This window comes from Mauremys mutica, chromosome 1, assembly GCF_020497125.1.
Source record: "Mauremys mutica isolate MM-2020 ecotype Southern chromosome 1, ASM2049712v1, whole genome shotgun sequence".
Taxonomy (NCBI): Eukaryota; Metazoa; Chordata; order Testudines; family Geoemydidae; genus Mauremys; species Mauremys mutica.
The window spans coordinates 365,673,960-365,693,843 of record NC_059072.1 but is presented as its reverse complement, the minus strand read 5'-3'; the positions used below and the strand labels follow the sequence as shown (position 1 = coordinate 365,693,843).

Sequence of the window (19,884 nt, the reverse complement as noted above, 5' to 3'; positions counted from 1 at the left end):
GAGGATTGGGCCAAAAGAAATCTGATGAGGTTCAACAAGGACAAGTGCAGAGTCCTGCACTTAGGGCGGAAGAATCCCTTGTACCGCTCCAGACTGGCTAAGCAGAAGTTCTGCAGAAAAGGACCTGGGGATCACAGTGGACGAGAACTGGATATGAGTCAGCAATGGGCCCTTGTTGCTAAAAAGACTAACGGCATATTGGCCTTCAACTACCTCAATGGGAGGTACAAAGAGGATGGAGCTCGGCTGTTCTCAGTGGTGGCAGATGACAGAACAAGGAGCAATGGTCTCAAGTTGCAGTGGGGGAGGTTTAGGTTGGATATTAGGAAAAACTTTTTCACTAGGAGGGTGGTGAAGCACTGGAATGGGTTCCCTGGGAAGATGGTGGAACCTCCATCCTTAGAGGTTTTTAAGGCCCGGCTTGACAAAGCCCTGGCTGGGATGATTTAGTTGGTGTTGGTCCTGCTTTGAGCAGGGGGCAGGGCCACCCAGAGGGTGGGGGAGTGGGGGAAGTGGGGCAATTTGCCCCAGGCCCCGGGCCCCGCAGAGGCCCCTACGAGGCTATAGTAGTCTATAATATTGCAACTTTTTTTTCATGGAAGGAGCCCCTGAAATTGCTTTGGCCCAGGCCCCCTGAATCCTCTAGGCAGTCCTGGCAGGGGGTTGGGCTAGATGACCTCCTGAGGTCTCTTCCAACCCTAATCTATGATTCTATGTCTTGGCTCATCCAGGTGCGATTGCTTTGCCTCAGCAGAATGCACAGCAGGGTTTCCCCGCTTCTTGAGCCCGGTCTCAGATTGTTCCCAGCCCTATCGAGCGCTCCGCCTTCCCGTGCACACAGGAGTCCGGCATAAGGAGCGGTAAGGGGCTGAGCTGCTGTCTAATCCACTGGCTGGCCGTACTCCGGGACGGGCTGCTCTTGGGCACAGGGACCGCAACGGAGCCCTGACTTGACTGGTGCCTTTGGCGCTACTGCATTATAAGTGACTGATCTCACCCACCCACACAAGGAGTACGGGGCTTACGCTCCCAGCACACCAAAGTACCAGGGCCATGTTCCCATCTCAGCTAAGCTGGTGTGGTGTCAGTCCAGAACAGCTGCCCTGATGCTGGATTTACACCACTGCACCAGAGATCAGAATTCCACCCCATGTCAGTAGGGGCTTGCTCCTGTTCCCACTGGCTTCAGCTCCTCCGCAGGTGTAATTCCACCCAAGTCATCCCAGGCCAACGAAGAATTTGGCTCGGGGACTTTTTCCACAATGGAGCAGAGTCCGACTGTCCTTTCTCCACCCAGGGATGTACTGGTACAAAGAGCAGGCCGGGCTCCGGCGAGGAGGAGAGTCAGAGATAGGCAGTGCACCCCGGGAGCATTCGGAGGGGTCTGCCCCAGGCAGCTCGCACCCGGGCTAATTCCAGTCTGAAGGGGTGTTTAAGATGGTGCCACTAATGCACCGGTCCGAGGGCCCTGTTCCAAAGAGCAGAGAGGCTAGCGAAGGGAGAAGCAGCAGAGGGAGGGAAGGAAGGAAAGAAAACCAGACGGGGAGATTGACCTGCACAGATAAGAGAGTCCTTGCTTATCTGCCAGCGCACTGCTGGGTGTGGGCAGGGGGCTGGCTTAGAGGATGGGGCAGGAACCAGGCAGAGTTTTCACAAGGTGGGAATTAGGGACACAGAACGACCCCAGCAAAGTGGGAGGCCGAGGCAGGCGGCTCTCTGGATGGTCGACAGTTATAGGATTCAGCTGGGGCTGGTCCTGCTTTGAGCAGGGGGTGGGACTAGATACCTCCTGAGGTCCCTTCCAGCCCTGAGAGTCTGTGATTCTATGATATGGACTGGGGGTGGGGGAGAGCGGCTTTGTAGGTGCTCAGATGGGCACTCTGCTGCTGCCTGGTCAGGTAAAGGGCCCGGCCCAGTGGCTCCATGCCCAGGCCCACATTTCAGAGCCAGCGTCCAGCGCGTGACGCACGTTTTAGCCTGACTCCTCCAGCCTCAGCGTTTCTCCTAGAGCCAGAGGGCCAGCGACACCCGACAGTAAAGTCGCCAGGAGAGCAGGGGGCTCCGTGCACAGAGCACAGTGGCCGAGCTGCTCCCCAGCACAGAAACCCAGGCCTGGCTGCTTGGGCCCGCGGCGCCCTGCCTGGAGACACACGCGGCTCATTCCCCGCTGCCGTGTGCCGGGGGGAGGTGCCGCTGCAGCTGACGAGCACTCAGCATGGCTGACGCGAGGGTGGGTTAAAGTCTTGGGCTCCCCCTGCAGCGGGCTGGGGCCCTGTCATATGATACAGCCGCTGCCAGGAGTCCCAGGCGGCCCTGAGGGTCTGTGCTGGCGGCTGGGGGCAGCGAGGACATGGCAGCCACGTTCCCTTTCCGCAGTTCACACCCCAGGATAGAGGGTGGTGCAGGAGCCACTGGGATGGCTCTTGCCCACCAGACAGTGCCCTCCCAGCCGGCTACGCCTGCACTGGAGGGAGGGTCTGGCTCAATGTGGTTCTTTATTCCTGGGCAGCCAGTGGGACACGGGTGTAAAACACTGTTAGTCTGCCGGGAGGGTGTCCGTCACTCACTTTGTCCAGGTGCAAATGACAGCGCCAGGCAGGAGGGAACCAGGCCTGTCATCATTATGCTTCAGAGTCAACACTCCAATGAGCTCTCTAGGGCCAGCCACACCTCCTGGCTCATGTGTACAAACTGAAATGTGTGCAAAATGCAATGCTTTGATTGTTCCCCTCTCACCTGTCCCCTTGCAGGGTAAACTCACTGGAGGTTGGAGCTCTGTCAAGAATACTTTGTTCTTCTCTGGTGCCTTCCATCCACAGATCCCGGCCCCTTGGGAGGCAGCATGGCCTAGTGGCTGGGGCAGTCGGGAGAGCCGGGTTCTGATCTTGGCTCAGCTGCCAACCCGCTGTGGGATCTGGGTCCAGGCCTCTGTGCGCCTCTATTTCCCTTGAACACATTGACTGTAAACCCGTCAGAGCAAGGACCATCTCTCTCTCTCTCTCTCTCTGTCTGTGCTGTGGCCAGCACAACAGGGACCTGCTCAGCGTTGGGGGTCTCCAGGTGTTACTGCACTGGAAAGAACAGTGAATAATACTCCAGATCCCTGTGCCAAACTCAGCCCCTGGTTTGGGGGGCTAAGTTTGACCCCAAACGTCTTGAGATGCGTTGCAGGCACGTCCTGTCCTGGGAGGTTGCAGTTCTTGTGCCACTAGAGGGTGCCCAGACTGCTCTGGGAATGCGAGAGCAACCAGTGGAGGGCTCATAAACGCCGCGGGTTTATTGCACATTCAGATTGCTGCCCCTGAAAATACTTTCCTCTGTTCTGCCGAGAGACAGAGCAACAAAGGAATCCCGAAGCCCGCAGCTTCCCGCCCCAGATGGGCACTTGGGAGGCTATTACAACGCTCTAGCCGGCCTGAGGTCCGTGTGGGCCAGTGAATGGGCACTCGGGAGGCCGGGCAGCCCTTTGTGACTGGGAGGACAGGGAGTAGCAGTAAAGAGTGCCGGACAGACTGCTCAGCCTCCTCTGCGCCTCCTTTGTTCTGCCCCCTACTCTGAAAGATCAGATCTTGGCTTGCTAACGCCACATCCCATAACTAAGCAGTACGCAGGGAGGCAGTGTGGTCTAGCAGTTAGATCACATAATGAGCACTGCAAAGGTCTGGCGGTCTAGTTGTGTCCCTGTCACAGCCTCTTGCTGGGTGACCTTGGGCCAGCCTCAGTTTCCCCATCTGGGGTAATAGGAGTTGCCGTCATGAAAAAGTGCTTAAAAATCTACAGCCAAAATGTGATTCAGACGCGCTGAGCTTTACTAGCGGTATTGATAACCAGTACGTCGTACCACCCCCATGCTCGTCAGTCATGATGGTTTTATTCCAGCTCATTAAAACACGGCTGGTCTGAACAAACACAGAGCATTTCCACAAACCCAGAAGCCTGCTGACCTCGCCCAGGGCCGGCACAGTTCCTCTGTGCTGACGCCACAGGAACAAAGCACAAGTTACTTGGAGCATTACCAGGTTGCACAAAGGGCCAAATTCTGCTCTCTGTGAAATGGGGGTAAATCTGGAGCATTGCCATTCAAGTCAGTGGGGTTACTCCGGTTTACGCCAGTCTACATGAGAGCAGTTTAGTCCCATGATTGCAGGGTCTTTGAAATTCAGCCCCATGCAAAGGCCCAGGGGAAGGTCTGGGCCCCACTTAATTCGGTGAGGGCTTAACATGCCTAGGCCACGGGCTGGGCTTCGACACCAGGACCGAGCTCACGCTGCGTGAGGATCCCTCCCCAGCTTGTCATAAATCCCAAGGCCAGAAGGGACTGCTAGTGTGACCCCCTGTATGGCACAGGCCAGAGACCTGCCCCCAAATCATTCCTACAGCAGAGCGGTTAGAAAAACATCCAGCCTTGCCAGTGATGTAGAATCTGCCATGACCCTGGTAAATTGTTCCCATGTTAAAAAATTGCACCTTAGAAACTTCCAGTCTGAATGTGTCTAGCTTCAATTTAGACCTTTCTCTGCTAGATTGAGGAGCCCGTTGTTCAATATTTGCTCCCCACGTGTAGGTACTTGTAGGCTGTAATCAAGTCACCCCTTAACTTTCTCTTTGTTAAGCTAAATAGATTGAGCTCCTGGAGTCTATCACTGTGAGGCAGATTTTCTAAGCCTCTAATCAATCTCCTGGCTCTTCTCTGACCCCTCTCCAGTGTATCAACATCTTTCTTGAGTTGTGGACACCAGAACTGGGCACAGGATTCCAGCAGCCATCGCACAAGTGCTAAACACTCTGGTAAAATAACCTCTCTGCTCCTACTTGAGATTCCCCCGTTTCTGCATCTCAGGCTCACGTTAGCTCTGTTGGCCACAGCATCACGCTGGGGGATCATGTTCAGCTGATTATGCAGCATGACCCTGAAATCTTTTTCAGAGTCCCTGCTTCGCAGGAGAGAGTCCCCCACTGTGGTAGCGAGACCTGCAGGCTTTGTTCCTGGATGGAGACAGGCACATATGTTTGTCCAAAAGAAGATCGAGAATACACTTGATCACAGTGTATAAGTATCTTCCAGGGCAGAAAATACCAGACGCTAGAGACCTCGTAATCATAGAATCACAGAATATCAGGGTTGGAAGGGACCTCAGGAGGTTCTAGTCCAACCCCCTGCTCAAAGCAGGACCAACACCAACTAAATCATCCCAGCCAGGGCTTTGTCAAGCCTGACCTTAATAACCTCTAAGAAAGGAGGTTCCACCACCTCCCTTGGTAACCCATTCCAGTGCTTCTCCACCCTACTAGTGAAAAAGTTTTTCCTAATGTCTAACCTAAACCTCCCCCTCTGCAACTTGAGACCATTACTCCTTGTTCTGTCATCTGCCACCATTGAGAACAGTCTAGATCCATCCTCTTTGGAACCCCATTTCAGGTAGTTGAAAGCAGCTATCAAATCCCCCCTCATTCTTCTCTTCTGCAGACTAAACAATCCCAGTTCCCTCAGCCTCTCCTCATAAGTCATGTCCTTCAGCCCCCTAATCATTTTTGTTGCCCTCCGCTGGACTCTTTCCAATTTTTCCAGATCCTTCTTGTAGTGTGGGGCCCAAAACTGGACACAGTACTCCAGATGAGGCCCCACCAATATTGAATACAGGGGAATGATCACATCCCTCGATCTGCTTGCAATGCTTCTGCTTATGCAGCCCAAAATGCCGTTAGTCTTCTTGGCAACAAAGGCACACAGTTAACTCATATCCAGTTTCTCATCCACTATAACCCCTAGGTCCTTTTCTGCAGAACTGCAGATGTCCTGGAGAAAGACAGAACAAAAGCCAGTGGCTGGAAAGAAAAGCCAGACACATTCACATCAGAAATAAGGCCCAATGTTAAACAGTGAAGGTGACTAGCCATCGAATCAAACAACCCAGGGTAGTGGTGGGATGTCCAACTCTTGCTGGCTTCCGAGCCATCCTGCAAACCTTTCTGGGGGACCTGCTTTAGCCAGACACAAGCTCTTGAGCTCAATGCAGGAGTAACTGCATGAAAGTTACTGGTGTGTGACATACAGGAGGTCAGACTGGATGGGTTAATTATCCCTTCTGGCTTTAAACTCCATGAAAGCCTTGAATGCCCATAAGTCAGGCCAGGGCTTCAGGGTTTCAGTTAGCCCAGTAAGAGGGCTCAGGAGCAGCCATCTAGATGTAAGGACCATCTGGAAGAGATAAATGAAACAATAACATTTGCCATGTTCATAGAGCATAAGCAGCTGTCTAAGTGGCAGTTCTGCAGAAAAGGACCTGGGGATTACAGTGGATGAGAAGCTGGATATGAGTCAGCAGCGTGGGGTGATTTGATAGCAGCCTTCAACTACCTGAAGGGGGTTCCAAAAAGGATGGAGCTCGGCTGTTCTCAGTGGTACCAGATGACAGAACAAGGAGCAATGGTCTCAAGTTGCAGTGGGGGAGGTCTAGGTTGGATATTAGGAAACACTATTTCACTAGGAGGGTGGTGAAGCACTGGAATGGGTTACCTAGGGAGGTGCTGGAATCTCCATCCTTAAGAGGTTTTTAAGGCCCGGCTTGACAAAGCCCTGGCTGGGAAGACTTAGTTGGTGTTGGTCCTGCTATGATCGGAGGGTTGGACTAGATACCTCCTGAGATCTCTTCCAACCCTGAGATTCTGTGATTTTGTATTAAGAAATCAAAAGACCACTTGATGTACAGACACATGATTAAAATCAATTGCTACCCCACATACGGCCTGGCCTGAGCTAGGGGGATTATACCCTGGCCGAGAGCTGGTATGGGGGAAGGCCTGTGTGGTTAAGGCATAGGACTGTGAGCCTGGAAGTCTGGGTTCTCTTCACAGGTCTGACTTGGGTGAGTGGGCAAGTCAATGCCCCCCTCCGTGCATCGATTTCCCCATCTGTGAAATGGGGGTGATCATCCACCTACAACCACAGGGGGGTCCTCATCTACCCCGGCTCCCTGGCCATGGCTGTGAGGTGTGTGGCGGGCAGGTGATGCAGAAGGGGAGAGAAGTCGGTTTGTCAGACCTTGGCTCTGGTTGGTGAGGATGGGACAGTTCCTTTGCTTTCTTGTGAAATTAGGCCAAGATGTTCACCTCAAGGGGTGGAGGGGTGATTTTCAGATTGTGCTGAGCACCCACCTTCCTAAAGTTAGGCCCCTTTAAGGTTTACCAAACTCAGCTCCCTGGAAGTGGAGCGTCGCTAATCACCAGCCACTTCTGCATCCCCTGCTTTTTCACTCAATAAATCAATCCATTGATCCATCCGCCATTTGAATAACAGCAGCAGCTGTGGGTGAGCAGCAGTTTCTAGTGGAGCCCGGGGCCTCTCGCTTTGCAAGCCCTGGTTCAAATTTCAAATGGCTGAAAAATATTTGGGATGTTATGTGAGAACCCTGCCTCAGCAGCTCGGTTTCTGCTGCGTCAGAATTCTGACACAGCAGGAAAAGCAGCAGTTTCCAAGACAGGGCCTTATCTGTGCCGCAGTCACTTTCCTGTTCACCAGGCCCTGTTATCACCCTGCCCCAGCCGGGCAGCCCTCGAACCCGGGCGGTGTGTTTGCGGGGGGGGCATGACTCAGCAGATCAGGGAGCCAGCATTTGCAAAGTCATGGCACACTCCGCCCACACCCTGCAGAGTGGCTGGGGAAATCAGAGCCAGCGAGCCTCCAGCCCAACCTCTTGCAAACAAAGAGCAGCAATAAATAAAATATCCCAGTGCAGAAGGAGGAGTGAGTCGTGAGCATCACTGGAACGGTCCAAACTGAGTCTCCTCGGCCGGAGGCACTGGCTCCAGAGTGACATTCTCCCCATATAACCTTTGTCAAGTCCCAGGATAAGGTGACCATCTGGCTTTATGCAGGATGGAGTCTGTGGGCCAGACTCTGTGCCCAACCTCGGCTTAAGTGGGGACACAGAGATTCACATCGTGTGGGTTCTGGGGAGAAAGGGGACCCTCTGGGATTGGCTATTCCCAGCAATCAGAACCATCCTTTGGGGCTGTGGGCAGCTGGGTAGAAAAGCGAGCAACCTTCAGGCCATTCCCCAGTTTGCCCCAAGATCTAGGGACCACACAGACGGTTAAATCTCCCATCCATCACGGAATCATAGAATCTCAGGGTTGGAAGGGACCTCAGGAGGTCATCTAGTCCAACCCCCTGCTCAAAGCAGGACCAATTCCCAACTAAATCGTCCCAGCCAGGGCTTTGTCAAGCCTGACCTTAAACACCTCTAAGGAAGGAGATTCCACCACCTCCCTAGGGAACCCATTCCAGTGCTTCATCCTCCTCCTAGTGAAATAGCGTTTCCTAATATCCAACCTAGACCTCTCCCACTGCAACTTGAGACCATTGCTTCTTGTTCTGTCATCTGCCACCACTGAGAACAGCCGAGCTCCATCCTCTTTGGAACCCCCCTTTCAGATATTTGAAGGCTTCTATCAAATCCCCCTCACTTTTGTCTTCTGCAGACTAAATAACCCCAGTTCCCTCAGCCTCCCCTCGTAAGTCATGTGCCCCAGACCTCTAATCATTTTCGTTGCCCTCCACTGGACTCTCTCCAATTTGTCCACATCCCTTCTGTAGTGGGGGGACCAAAACTGGACATAATACTCCAGGTGCCAAATAGAGGGGAATGATCATGTCCCTCGATCTGCTGGCAATGCTCCTACTAATACAGCCCAATATGCTGTTAGCCTTCTTGGCAACAAGATCACACTGCTGACTCATATCCAGCTTCTCGTCCACTGTGATCCCCAGATCCTTTTCTGCAAAACTGCTGCTTAGCCAGTTGGTCCCCAGTCTGTATCAGACTTTCTGCAGGTGCAGCTTAGCCAGTCCAGGGGATCTAGCCTCAGAGTTTATGAAGATTTCATCTGAAGGCCTCCACCCGGAGTTCAGAAAACCTGAGAGTTGGACAAGGATATTCTGAATGCTCTCAGGATGAGACCCTGGGACTCCCAGTCGGTGTGACGTGCGTTTCAAGGCCAGACACCACTCTCAAACGCCTGTTCCGTGGATTGCAGAGTTTCCTTACAATCCATGGTCAGACAATTCAATTAGCAATGAACCAGGGTCACACAGGCAGGGAATCGGGTTTACTCTTTGCCTTCTGAGAAACTCCAAACACAAAAGGCCAGATCCAGCCATTTGGAGCATTGATGGAAATTGGGTCAGTGCAGTTAATGTTTGTGTTTAGAGATTAGGAGGAAAAGCCCGTTCTCATTTACACTGATCCAGAGTAACTCCACTGCTCTCTCTCTTGGTGTTACTCTGGATTGACAGCAGTGTCAGTGACAGCAGTTTTGGACCCAAACTCCCAGAGGGCATGGGCAGCAGTTATACATAGCCACCTAGGAATCACCAAACCGGGTGAGACCAGGGCTCCTTTTACCCCACACCCTGTTTCTGACCGGTGCCAGTACCAGCTGCTCTAGATGAGTAGCCAACAGTCCTTCAGTAGGGAATTATGGGCTAGCTGCCCTATAAGGAAAATGATTCCTGACCCCCAGGAGTGAGAGGTGGGCTGGTGCCCTGAAGCATGAGGGTATGTGACGTAGATTCACAGAGGTTCTTATGTGTTGCAGTGCTGAGTGTTGTAGCACCCAACCATATGGCTCCCCTTGTCAGGTGCCTGGGATCCCAGAAACCAACCCCAAAGCCCTCCCCAGACTCAGCACTGCAGCTTCCCCAGCCCCCAGGATAGAACCCCTCCCGCTGGTGGACACAGCTCAGCCTGCTGTGGGGAAAGGTGGCTTTAACGAGCAAAGGGCAGCTCATGGTAGGGCTGGAGGACACCGCTCAGAAAAAGATTTAAGCTCCAGGTTCATGGGAAAGTGCGCAGAGCAGGCAGCCCGTAGGGGCTCTGCGTCCGATAAAGGGTGCTAGACTCTCCCACAGGGAAGCCGGGCTGGGATTCAGTCTGCCTTCTCCATCATGTGCCCCGGTGCACCTGTGCAAAGTGAGTGTCAAATCCCAGAGCCCTGGTGCTCACTTACATCATGGCCCCTTTATGCTGCTCTGCCTTTAGGGTCCGTAACGTGGACACGTCTGGACATCGCCAGTGCAAAGGGGCCTCGGGGTAAATGGGCCCCAGACCCAGCCCTTCTCATCTGGTAATGTCATACCCTCACCTTGCACTGGTGTCAGTGGTGCAAGGTCATGGTGAACGAGCCCCTTTGAGCCTACCTGTCTAGCCTTGGCCATCTGCCCTCCATTCACCACCAACAGACTAGAGCCATAGAGCCACAGGGCCAGAAGGGACCCCAGGGGTCCCCTAGTCTAAGCCCCTGCCAAGATTCAGGGCTTGTTGTGTCTGAGGAATCCAGAGGCCAGGGAAATAGCAGGGCCCCCTGTGCCACCCCATATCTACACCGGTGTAACGCAGCTGGAAACAAGGGAGCCAGAGCCCCAGGAAATGACCCCAGCCCGCAGTGGGTCGCCTGTCTGCGGACGAAGCCGGGCTCTGCTGGCTTGTGAAGCCCCCGAGCAAACAAACGGGCCGGGCCACGGGGTATCTCCGAGGGCAGTCGTGCATCTTCTCCCAGCACCTTTATCGAAGCAGCCAGTTAGGGCGGAATGGGGTTCGCGCTCTCTGGGGGTGTGGCCCTGCTGTGCTGCTCCTGGGAGATAGGGAGGCAGCCAGAGAACGTGCAGCCCCCCGGCCAAGACTTCAGGGTGTGTTCCAGGGCTCTTTGCAGCTGATAGTTTGTCTGTGTTGCTAAAGTCAGGCTGAAAGGAGGCTGCTTTGCTGTATGCCACAGACATGGCAATGACAAAGGGGCCAGGAGGGGTATGGGGCAAGTGGCACCAGCTGAGAATCTGGCCCGATCTAGCTGCACCGTGCTGAAAAGAAGAAGCCTTTCCTCAGAAATGTTAGAGAAGGAAAATCCTATTGGGGTTCCCAGCCTTTTGTCCCCTTGGGAACATAGAATCATCGAATCTCAGTGTTGGAAGGGACCTCAGGAGGTCATCTATTCCAACCCCTGCTCAAAGCAGGACCAACCCCAACTAAGTCATCCCAGCCAGGGCTTTGTCAAGCCTGACCTTAAAAACCTCTAAGGATGGAGATTCCACCACCTCCCTAGGTAACCCATTCCAGTGCTTCACCACCCTCCTAGTGAAATAGTGTTTCCTAATGTCCAACCTAAACCTCCCCCTCTGCAACTTGAGATCATTGCTCCTTGTTCTATCTGCCACCACTGAGAACAGACGAGCTCCATCCTCCCTCACTCTTCTCTTCTGCAGACTAAATAGCCCCAGTTCCCTCAGCCTCTCCTCATAAGTCATGTGCCCCAGACCCCTGATCATTTTTGTTGCCCTCTGCTGGACTCTCTCCAATTTGTCCATATCCCTTCTGTAGTGGGAGGACCAAAACTGGACACAGTACTCCAGGTGTGGCCTCACCAATGCCGAATAGAGGGGAATGATCACTTCCCTCGATCTGCTGGCAATGCTCCTAGTAATACAACCCAATATGCCATTAGCCTTCTTGGCAACAAGGGCAAACTGCTGACTCATATCCAGCTTCTCGTCCACTGTAATCCCCGGGTCTTTTTTTGCAGAACTGCTGCTTAGCCAGTTGTTCCCCAGGACAGGTCAGGGCTTGGCCTGAGCTAGTTTTAGTAGATTTCCAGGCACTGAAAAAAACCAAACAGTTGGGTGGACATTTAGTTATGCTGGTTCTCAGCCCAAAGATGGGATCGCTGGTGGAATCCCACAGGCCTGGGCCCCCTACTTGTACCTTGTCTCATCATTCACACCTGTGCAGAGTGCAACACACTGTCCTAGCTGAAGGGTAAGGGCTTTCTGCGCCCTTTGCACAGGTGTAAACGATGACACAAGGTGCCAGGCAGGCGGGAATCAGCCCCACGAGTAACACAAAAGTGGCTTCATTTATTAAACCCAAAACCTGCCCCCGAGAGCACGTCCGGGTCTTTATTTAAACTTGCTGAGGGATCAGTTCTCAGCCTACTCAGGTGTTTGACACGGTGAAGGGAGTTTGGGTTAGGTCTGAGCACAGCCCGGGGAGCCCCTGCGGTCCAGGAATTCACACGTGGGGTCAAGTCAGAGCTTTTGTGGGTGCTGCTTCTCATGTGGGCCCTGGGTTCATAGTCAGTGGGAGCTGCGGGTGAAAATCAAGCCATGTGTTTAGGTGCCTGAACAGGGGCTCAGGCCAGAGTTGTCCAAGTTGGGTGCCTGAAGATAGACACCGAAATAGAAGCAAACCAGGGCTTCTGTTGCCTTCAGTGGTAGGTAGGAGGATGCAGGATGGGGCCTGAGCATTGCTCCTCCAAGGATCCATTGTCCTCTGATCGGCCCATCAATTATTAACATGTGGCACAGAGGACAGCGGCGCTTTCATAGCTCTGGTATCCCCTGGGGTGAAAACAGCCAAGCAAACGTCTCTGACCGTGGGATTAGTAAAGTCCTCAGCACTCTCTGGGCTTCAGTGGCAGCATGGGGCTGGCCTGGCGCTTTGAAGAACAAGGAAAAAGCATCATATGACAAGTCAGACTTTGTGCTGAAAGAATGTCGCTCCCGTGCCGTGCGTCGGTACTGACAATTGTGGGCTGTATTCTGCTCTCAGTGGCACCCCTGCAGCCCGGCTGCCTGCAGGGGGCTGGGACTGAGAGTTACATTGGGTCCCGGGTGTTTTGGACTTTAACTGCAAACTTTATACTCCTGCCTTATTGCTGAGCAACAAATACGGTGTGAGCAGCCTAGTGGGGAGAGCAACGGGCTTGGGGCAATGGTTGAGAACGAAACCTCTCTGCACACTTGCTGTAAGGCAGAGCCGATTCTGCTCCAACTCTGCCACAGGCCTTTCGCTTTTCTATCTGTCCCCCTTCCCTGCAACCCCCCACCCCCAACAGTATAAACTGCACCCTGAACAATGCCGCTTCTCTGCAATGGCACACGTTAGTAACTAAAAAGAAAACGCCTTGGCAGCGGAAAATTCCTTGAAATTGTGATTGTTCAGTGTTGCCTGTTGCGTTATTCTGGACTGGACTGGGGCAGACTGGTAGCAGGCTCCATTGCACACATTTTGCAGGGCTCTGCTATGAAGCCAGGGCACAGGACTGCAGCCCAGGGTGAGCTACAGCTGAGTCCTGGAACAGCCACATGCAGATGTAACACGGACAGACCCTGGTCGTTGGCGGGTGGGATCGAACCCGGGACCTCTGGAGCTTAGTGCCTACTGCATGAGCTAAAAGCCACCTGCTTGCTGGCTAAGGCAGTGGAGCACATGCATTCATCTCTCTCTAGTGGTCTCGGTGCACTGGCTGGGCAGAACACCACACCCAGAGGTGTGTGGGTCACGCAGAGTGTGTAGACCACTAGCATTTCCAGTCGTGTTGGTTAGCTCGGATTAACTGGCAACTGAATGAGAACAGGACATGAGCGCTGGTCTAGACAAAGCCACGGAGCCCTGGCTGTGAGAGTGGACAGCAGATTTGATGTGAGTCTACTCGGGCTATATACACAGAGCTATACATGGCTGTGACATGACCGGCTGGTTCCCCCCTGCATTATCCCAGCTTTACCAGTGTCACTCTGTTAAGAGATTAAGGAGCCCGTAGAGGGACAGAGGCCTTATGTAGCTATGGAGGCATAGCCAGGTCTCCGCACACAGGTGAATTTTCTCCAGAGACAGCCATGAACAAGCTACAATCAGCCCGGCTCTAGGCACCCTTGGAAGGAGATTGTCAGCGAGGCTGCACATGTATCGCGGAGCCCAGCAGCTGGACCTCCGCTCCCATCTCTACCAGCCACCCAGCAACTCCCAGGGGCCCCGATTCAGGAAAGCACTTCAGTGTGTGATTACCTTCCAGCATGGGCCTTCCTCCGCCAGGGCCAGCACGGGGCCCAGTCAGGCCACCCTGCAGACATGGCTAATGCTGGTAGCCACAGGCTGTGAGCATTAGGGGTGGGGAGAAATGTGTGTGTGTAGGTCCCTGGTGCTTGTGCAGTTCTCTCCCCAGCCCTGTTTGCCAAGCTCCCCTCCGGGACGTCACCTGGCTCATGAGACGGGGAGGGGAGGAATGGTCACGTTACCAACCCAGCAATATGGAACAGAGCCTTACTGAGCAACTGGGGGACGTTACAGCTGCCCCGCCTCCTTCCCGTCCCCCTCATGCCCCCCGCTTGTTGCATCTTAAGAGCAGAAGAGCTGCCCCACTGAGTCGGACCAGGGTCCATCTAGCTCAGAAGCCTGTCTCCAACGGCGGCCCGTACCAGGGTGTCAGGGGAACGTACCGAGCAGGGCAATCATGGATGGATCTGCCCCGTCTCCCCCTCCCAGCTTCCAGCGGTCAGCAGGCTAAGACCTCCCCGAGCCCTGAGCCTCTTGGCTACCAGCCAGGTTCTCGTCTGACCGTGGTTTGAATGCTGAACAGAGTCCCCATTCCCAGAACTGAACCAGACCCCTCCTGGAGCGAAACTTGGGCTCTGGGGCTCAGGCTCTGCGCACGAGGGCAGGAGCCGTGGCTTTGCCTGGCATGTTTTGGGGGCACTGCAGAGATTCACTGCGACAGTAATAAGAGCAATTATTAGGTTACTAATCTCCTTTGTGTGTGTATGGGAGAAGCAAACGCCAGGGAGCAGAAAGGGCATTTCTGGCCTGATTCGAACCTAAACGCCCCTCTGTCTCCCTCACCTCATATCCCTCCTAGAACTTTTGAACCCAAAGGCAGGAGCAAACCCTGTTACCTGGCAGCTTTTAACATTCAGCTTTGGGGGGGAGGGGAGATATGAAGCCCTTTAAAGTGCTGTCACAGCTCGAATTCAGATTAGGAAAATGTCTAATAAACGATAGATTCAAATGTCTGGGCTGATCTTTGATTTCAGTGGGAGCTGGCAGCAATCACAGGATGTTAGAAATAACAAATGGAACCCCCCGGTCCCGCTGTCTGGTCCCCATGGCGAGCCAGGGATGGGTCCTCACGGTGCAATGCCCAGGGTGTAGTCTAGCGTTCTTTACAGGGTGCGGGCTGAGGGCGGGTGTATGTCCGGGGTTGTGTTGAGAAGTGCCTATATAGGATTTAACTCTCTGTCTCCCAGGTCTTATAAAAAACACGGTCCTCTGAAGCCCGCAGGCCCCCTTAGAGTGTCAGGCATGTGTGTACCTCAGAGCTGGAAAACTCCAGCAAGCTCTGGCCAGCGGCTTGGTCGATTTATCTGCAATGTGCAGCCGCGGCTCCTCGCGAGTTATCAGCCCAATGGGACGGGGCTGAGCTGTTCTCTGAAAGGGGCCTCTTGAGCCGGCTCATGGGGCCCAAGTAAAATGGAGGGGTCCCTGGGCCAGCCTGTTCGTTAGGAGTGTAAGTCGGACACCATGTGAAATAGGCCAGGGGCTCAGCTGAGCTCAGTCTCAGCAGCTCTGCTGAGCTCAGTGGAGCTAGGTCAATTTGTGCCAGAGGAGGGTCTGGGTTTGGGTCTGTAGTCCCCAAAATACCTCTATGAAGAGCCAGATCCTGAGGTCTTCCCTGGGCACCATATTCTGCACTCGTTGACCCTGGGTTAAAGCCAGAGAAACACCACAAACACCCTGTGCCAGGGAATCAGCCTGGCAGCAGAAGGCCACCTGAAATTTTCACTCTCCCCTAAAAATACATTGAACCACTCAAAATCATGGGCCTGACCCTCTCCTCCCCTGGGCCGTCACTTGCACCTTTGTCCCGTAGGTGCAAAATGTGATCACACTGGTCTATCCTGATTTCGTGACCCATTCTCACCACACATTGTGTAAGGGAATGGAGAGCCCAGCCCTGTACTGGAAACGGTGTCAATGGGCCAGATCCTCTGCTGGTGTGAACGGGCGCTTCGCCGTCCACCTCGCCGGCACCCATTGACCCCACGGGGGAGCGGACACCAGGCCTTTGCATCCGCCAGAGGGTCAGGGCCAGTCACATGTCTGCGCTGCTAGTATGGCACACAATCAACCCCGTAAAACCTGCTCCACAGGCGAGCGCATCCCTTAGTCAGCCCCCTGCCAGCAGCGTCCCATGTACCATACCCGCCCGCAGACCCTCCACAGGGTCAGTGCTGGCCCCCTGGGATTCACCCTAATGCACCTAGGGCCAGATCCCTCACTGGACCCTTTTGAGTGGCACCTCAGAGATGTGTGGGGTTTGGGTCGCCCCTCTGGGCAGGGATGACTTTGCCCCCAATTTACAGATCCTGTCTGGCACCATCTGCAGGGGTCAATATCCCCCTGGGGACAGGGCCAAGGGTGGGGGTGGATGTGTGTGGTGAAGGCAGGAGAGTCCCATAGGTTGAATTTAGCATGTCCATTGAGCCAGCCCTGGGACCCAGACTCAGCCCCCTCCCCACACACACACACGGAGTGGCCTCTCCCCAGCCAGCGCAGACCCCACCCCAGGGCTGACCAATGGCCGTGTCCACAGAGAAGGGGAGGAGCTGAGGCTGGGGGATAAAGGTCTGGCCTGGGGTCTGCCGCTCAGCTACAGGTTCCTCCCTCAGCTGCATCTGCAAAGGCCCCTCGCTCGTCGCCATGGTGCACTGGACAGCCGAAGAGAAGCAGCTCATTACCAGCCTGTGGGGCAAGGTCAACGTGGCTGAATGCGGCGGCGAAGCCCTGGCCAGGTAGGCCAAGCCCCACGCCATCTGCCCCACTGTCCCCTCCCTCCCCCCAGGCTGGCAAACCTGCTGCTTCTGCAGGGAGGCTGCAGTAACCCTGTGTGTGTCTCTGCTCCTGTCTCCCCCTCTCTAGGCTGCTGATCGTCTACCCCTGGACCCAGAGGTTTTTCTCTTCCTTCGGAAACCTCTCCAGCCCCACCGCCATCATCGGCAACCCCAAGGTCCGTGCCCACGGCAAGAAGGTGCTGACTTCCTTCGGGGACGCCGTGAAGAACCTGGACAACATCAAGGCCACCTATGCCAAGCTGAGCGAGCTGCACTGCGACAAGCTGCACGTGGATCCCGAGAACTTCCGGGTGAGTCGGGCTCTGGGTCCCCCTCTTCGATCCCCCAGGACAGGGCAGGGCTGAGTGGGGTTCTCCCTTTGGGCCATGGAGGAGGCCACCAGTGAGCAAGCTCCCAAAGGGGCACTGGGCCACGGGTGAGAGAGAGAAAGTGACGCTGTATAATCCAGTACAAGGTGCCAGGCCTGGGGGGCAGGCTCCGGGGAGATTCTGAAGATGGCAGGATCCAGTAAAGCAGGTGGAAATCTGCTGAGATCGCCTGGGCCCGGGATCCGGTGTCAGGAGGGATGCAGAGAGGGGGTGGCATGCTCTGAAGGGGGGAGGGGGGGGTGATATGGGTTTGGTCCAAGAGACGTGAGCGGGAGGCTAGGGGGAGGGATCTGTGGGGAGAAGGGCACGCTCGGGCAGACCAGCCCCTTTGGTGGGTGCTAAGTGGGATGTCCAGGGAGTGAAAATGCTGCTCCCCCATGATGATCCCAGCCCCACAGCACTGTGTGCACAACCCCCCTTCCCGCCCCTTTGGGCAGAGGGAGGAGGGAAGGTGCTAAGGGTCTGAGGGAGGAAACCACGGGGCAGGCCAGGAGCGAAGCCAGAGAGGCGCTAGAGAGGGGGGATCAGCGGGGTGGTGTTAGAAAGGTGGAGAGACGCCAGCGACAGATGGATCCAGCGTAGAGGGCAGGGGGTGGAGGGGTCAGGGGAGCAACGGGGGCCGTGGGGAGGTGGTAGGAGCAAGGGGAAGGCTGGCAAGGGGTGGGGGCCAGGAGAGGGGAAGGGTTTGTGGGAGAGGAACGGGGTCAGAGCCAGGGAGGAGAGAGCTGGTCAGAGTGACATTCCCCTGCTGCAGGGCACACCCCGTAGGTCCCACTTAAGCCCTACTGTGAGGATTTAAGTAGCATATAGGCCTTGTGCTGGCCTGGCCCTGCACTCAGAGGGGTGGGGGGCCGGGAGGGGGGTCACCCCACAGGAATAGAGGAGAAGACGCGAGGAGCTAAGGTCAGAAGGACACAGAAGGGAGAGAGCAGGAGCTGGGGGATGCAAAGAGAGCAGAACACACGGATGAAACAGGTCCTGGGCTGGGGAGAAAGTTTTCTGGCAGTGCCAGTGCAGATAAAAGCTCAGAGCCCCAAACTCCATCATCCATTCATCAATCCACCACCCTGTCTCTCTCTCTCGCCCCCCCAGCAAGTATCTCCCTATCTCTCTCCCTGACCACCATGGTCGCTGAGCAGCAGCCCTTAGCGGCTAGAGACGTGGAGAGGTTCAGAACCCCACTGACGGGATTTTCCTCCTTCTCCCCTGCAGCTCCTGGGTGACATCCTCATCATCGTCCTGGCCACCCACTTCGGGAGGGAGTTCACCCCTGCCTGCCAGGCCGCCTGGCAGAAGCTGGTGCGCGTGGTGGCCCACGCGCTCTCGTACAAGTACCACTGAGCCCTCGGCAGGGACCCTGCTCCGTTCCAGGCGCACCCGTGTGCCTGGAAATGCCCTTTGGGTACCAATGGCTGTAACAGTCAAATAAAACCCGTCCACTGCAGTTGCTCATGGTCCGTGTGTCTGTGCTCATGGTGCGGGATCCTGGGGGACGGGGGCTGGGAGATTTTATAAATGGGAAAGGGTTTAGCTCAATGGCTAGTTTGTCTTTCTTGTTCTCTAAAGAGTGCTGCTGCTGGGATTTCCTGGCATTCCAGCTATCACCTTGTCATGCCAGAGACCTCCAAACTGGCTGTAAAATGGAGTTGTCACTCTCTGGACAGCTCTAGTCACCTGTAACTTCTTAAAAAACGGACATTTACGGATTTAGCCAGTCGATCCTCATGTACCATTCCCAGTTCCTCGCCCTTTGTCTGTTCCTTGGCCTCTTTGGATTCCAAGCCAGCAAACACGTCCCCACACAATTAGCTCTGGGCCTCTGGTCTTGGAGGCTGTGGATGTGTGAGTCCCCTGGTTCGTTCCCTCCCTGCATGGGCCATGGGGAAAACAGGATGGTTTGCATTTCCCTCAACAGCTGATAACACTTGCAGCTCTGCACTAAGACAATGACTATAATTCTCATGCTTCAGGGTTTCAGCCTGTCACCTGAAGAGGTCAGGAAGGAATCTCCTCCCCTTCCCCCATACTCAGTGTACCAGATATATTTTGGGGGGAGATTCACCTCTTTGAAGCATTAGAGATCAGCCACAGCTGGATGGGGTGGACCAGTGATCCGAGGTGGCCTGAAAAATCCTTTCTAGATGCCTGGCTGGTGGGTCTGGCTCACCCGCTCAGGGGCCAACTGATGCCAGGTTTGGGGTCAGGAAGGAATTTTCACCTAGGTCATTTTGGCAGATACCTTGGCAGGGGGACTTTTGCCAAGGCCTGGGGAACGGGGTCACCTGCTGGGATCATCTGGGTATCGCTCACCCAATCAATTCGCTGCCATTATAGGGGGCCTTGGGCGTTGGGGGGTTCCTTGGTGCATCCTGTTCTCGGTTTGGGGCACACTGCAGTAAGGACGGAAATGCTTTAGTCTAGCCCAAGTCAAGGGGCTCAGTAGAGGGGAAATGGTGGAATTCTCTGTGTGTGCAGGGTGATCTCCTGGTCCCATCTGGCCGTAAGCCCTGCGACACTGTGAAACCACCTCCTGGTGAGAGCGGGTGCCAGGCACATGCGTCACATTACACAGCTGTGTCTGCAGCCGCAGGCTCGGACCTTCAGGGCTCTGCCCTGCACTGAGGTGCAACAGCACAGGGTGGGCTGTCCCCGTGGGAGGGCCGCTTCCTTTACGGGTGCACGGTGTCCTGCACCTTTCGGGTGCTAAACATAACGACTAACCCCCACATGAATACGGGCGCCATTCCCTCCAACAGGGAACTGCGGGCCAGATGATCCCAATGGGCCCCTCTGCCGGGAAATCGACGGCTGGGATTGCAGGATGTGCCTGGCTTTCAG

At 54.9% G+C, this 19,884-nt stretch overlaps 1 protein-coding gene across 1 annotated transcript; it reads left to right on the top strand.

The window, feature by feature from the left end:
• The first annotated feature begins 16,485 nt into the window (after positions 1-16,485).
• On the top strand, positions 16,486-18,477 carry LOC123374637 (hemoglobin subunit beta). The gene is made up of 3 exons (XM_045024810.1): positions 16,486-16,618; positions 16,746-16,968; positions 18,259-18,477. The coding sequence occupies exons 1-3, from the start codon at positions 16,527-16,529 to the stop codon at positions 18,385-18,387; spliced, it is 444 nt and encodes a 147-aa protein (XP_044880745.1). The 5' UTR covers positions 16,486-16,526; the 3' UTR covers positions 18,388-18,477.
• Positions 18,478-19,884: the final 1,407 nt, after the last annotated feature.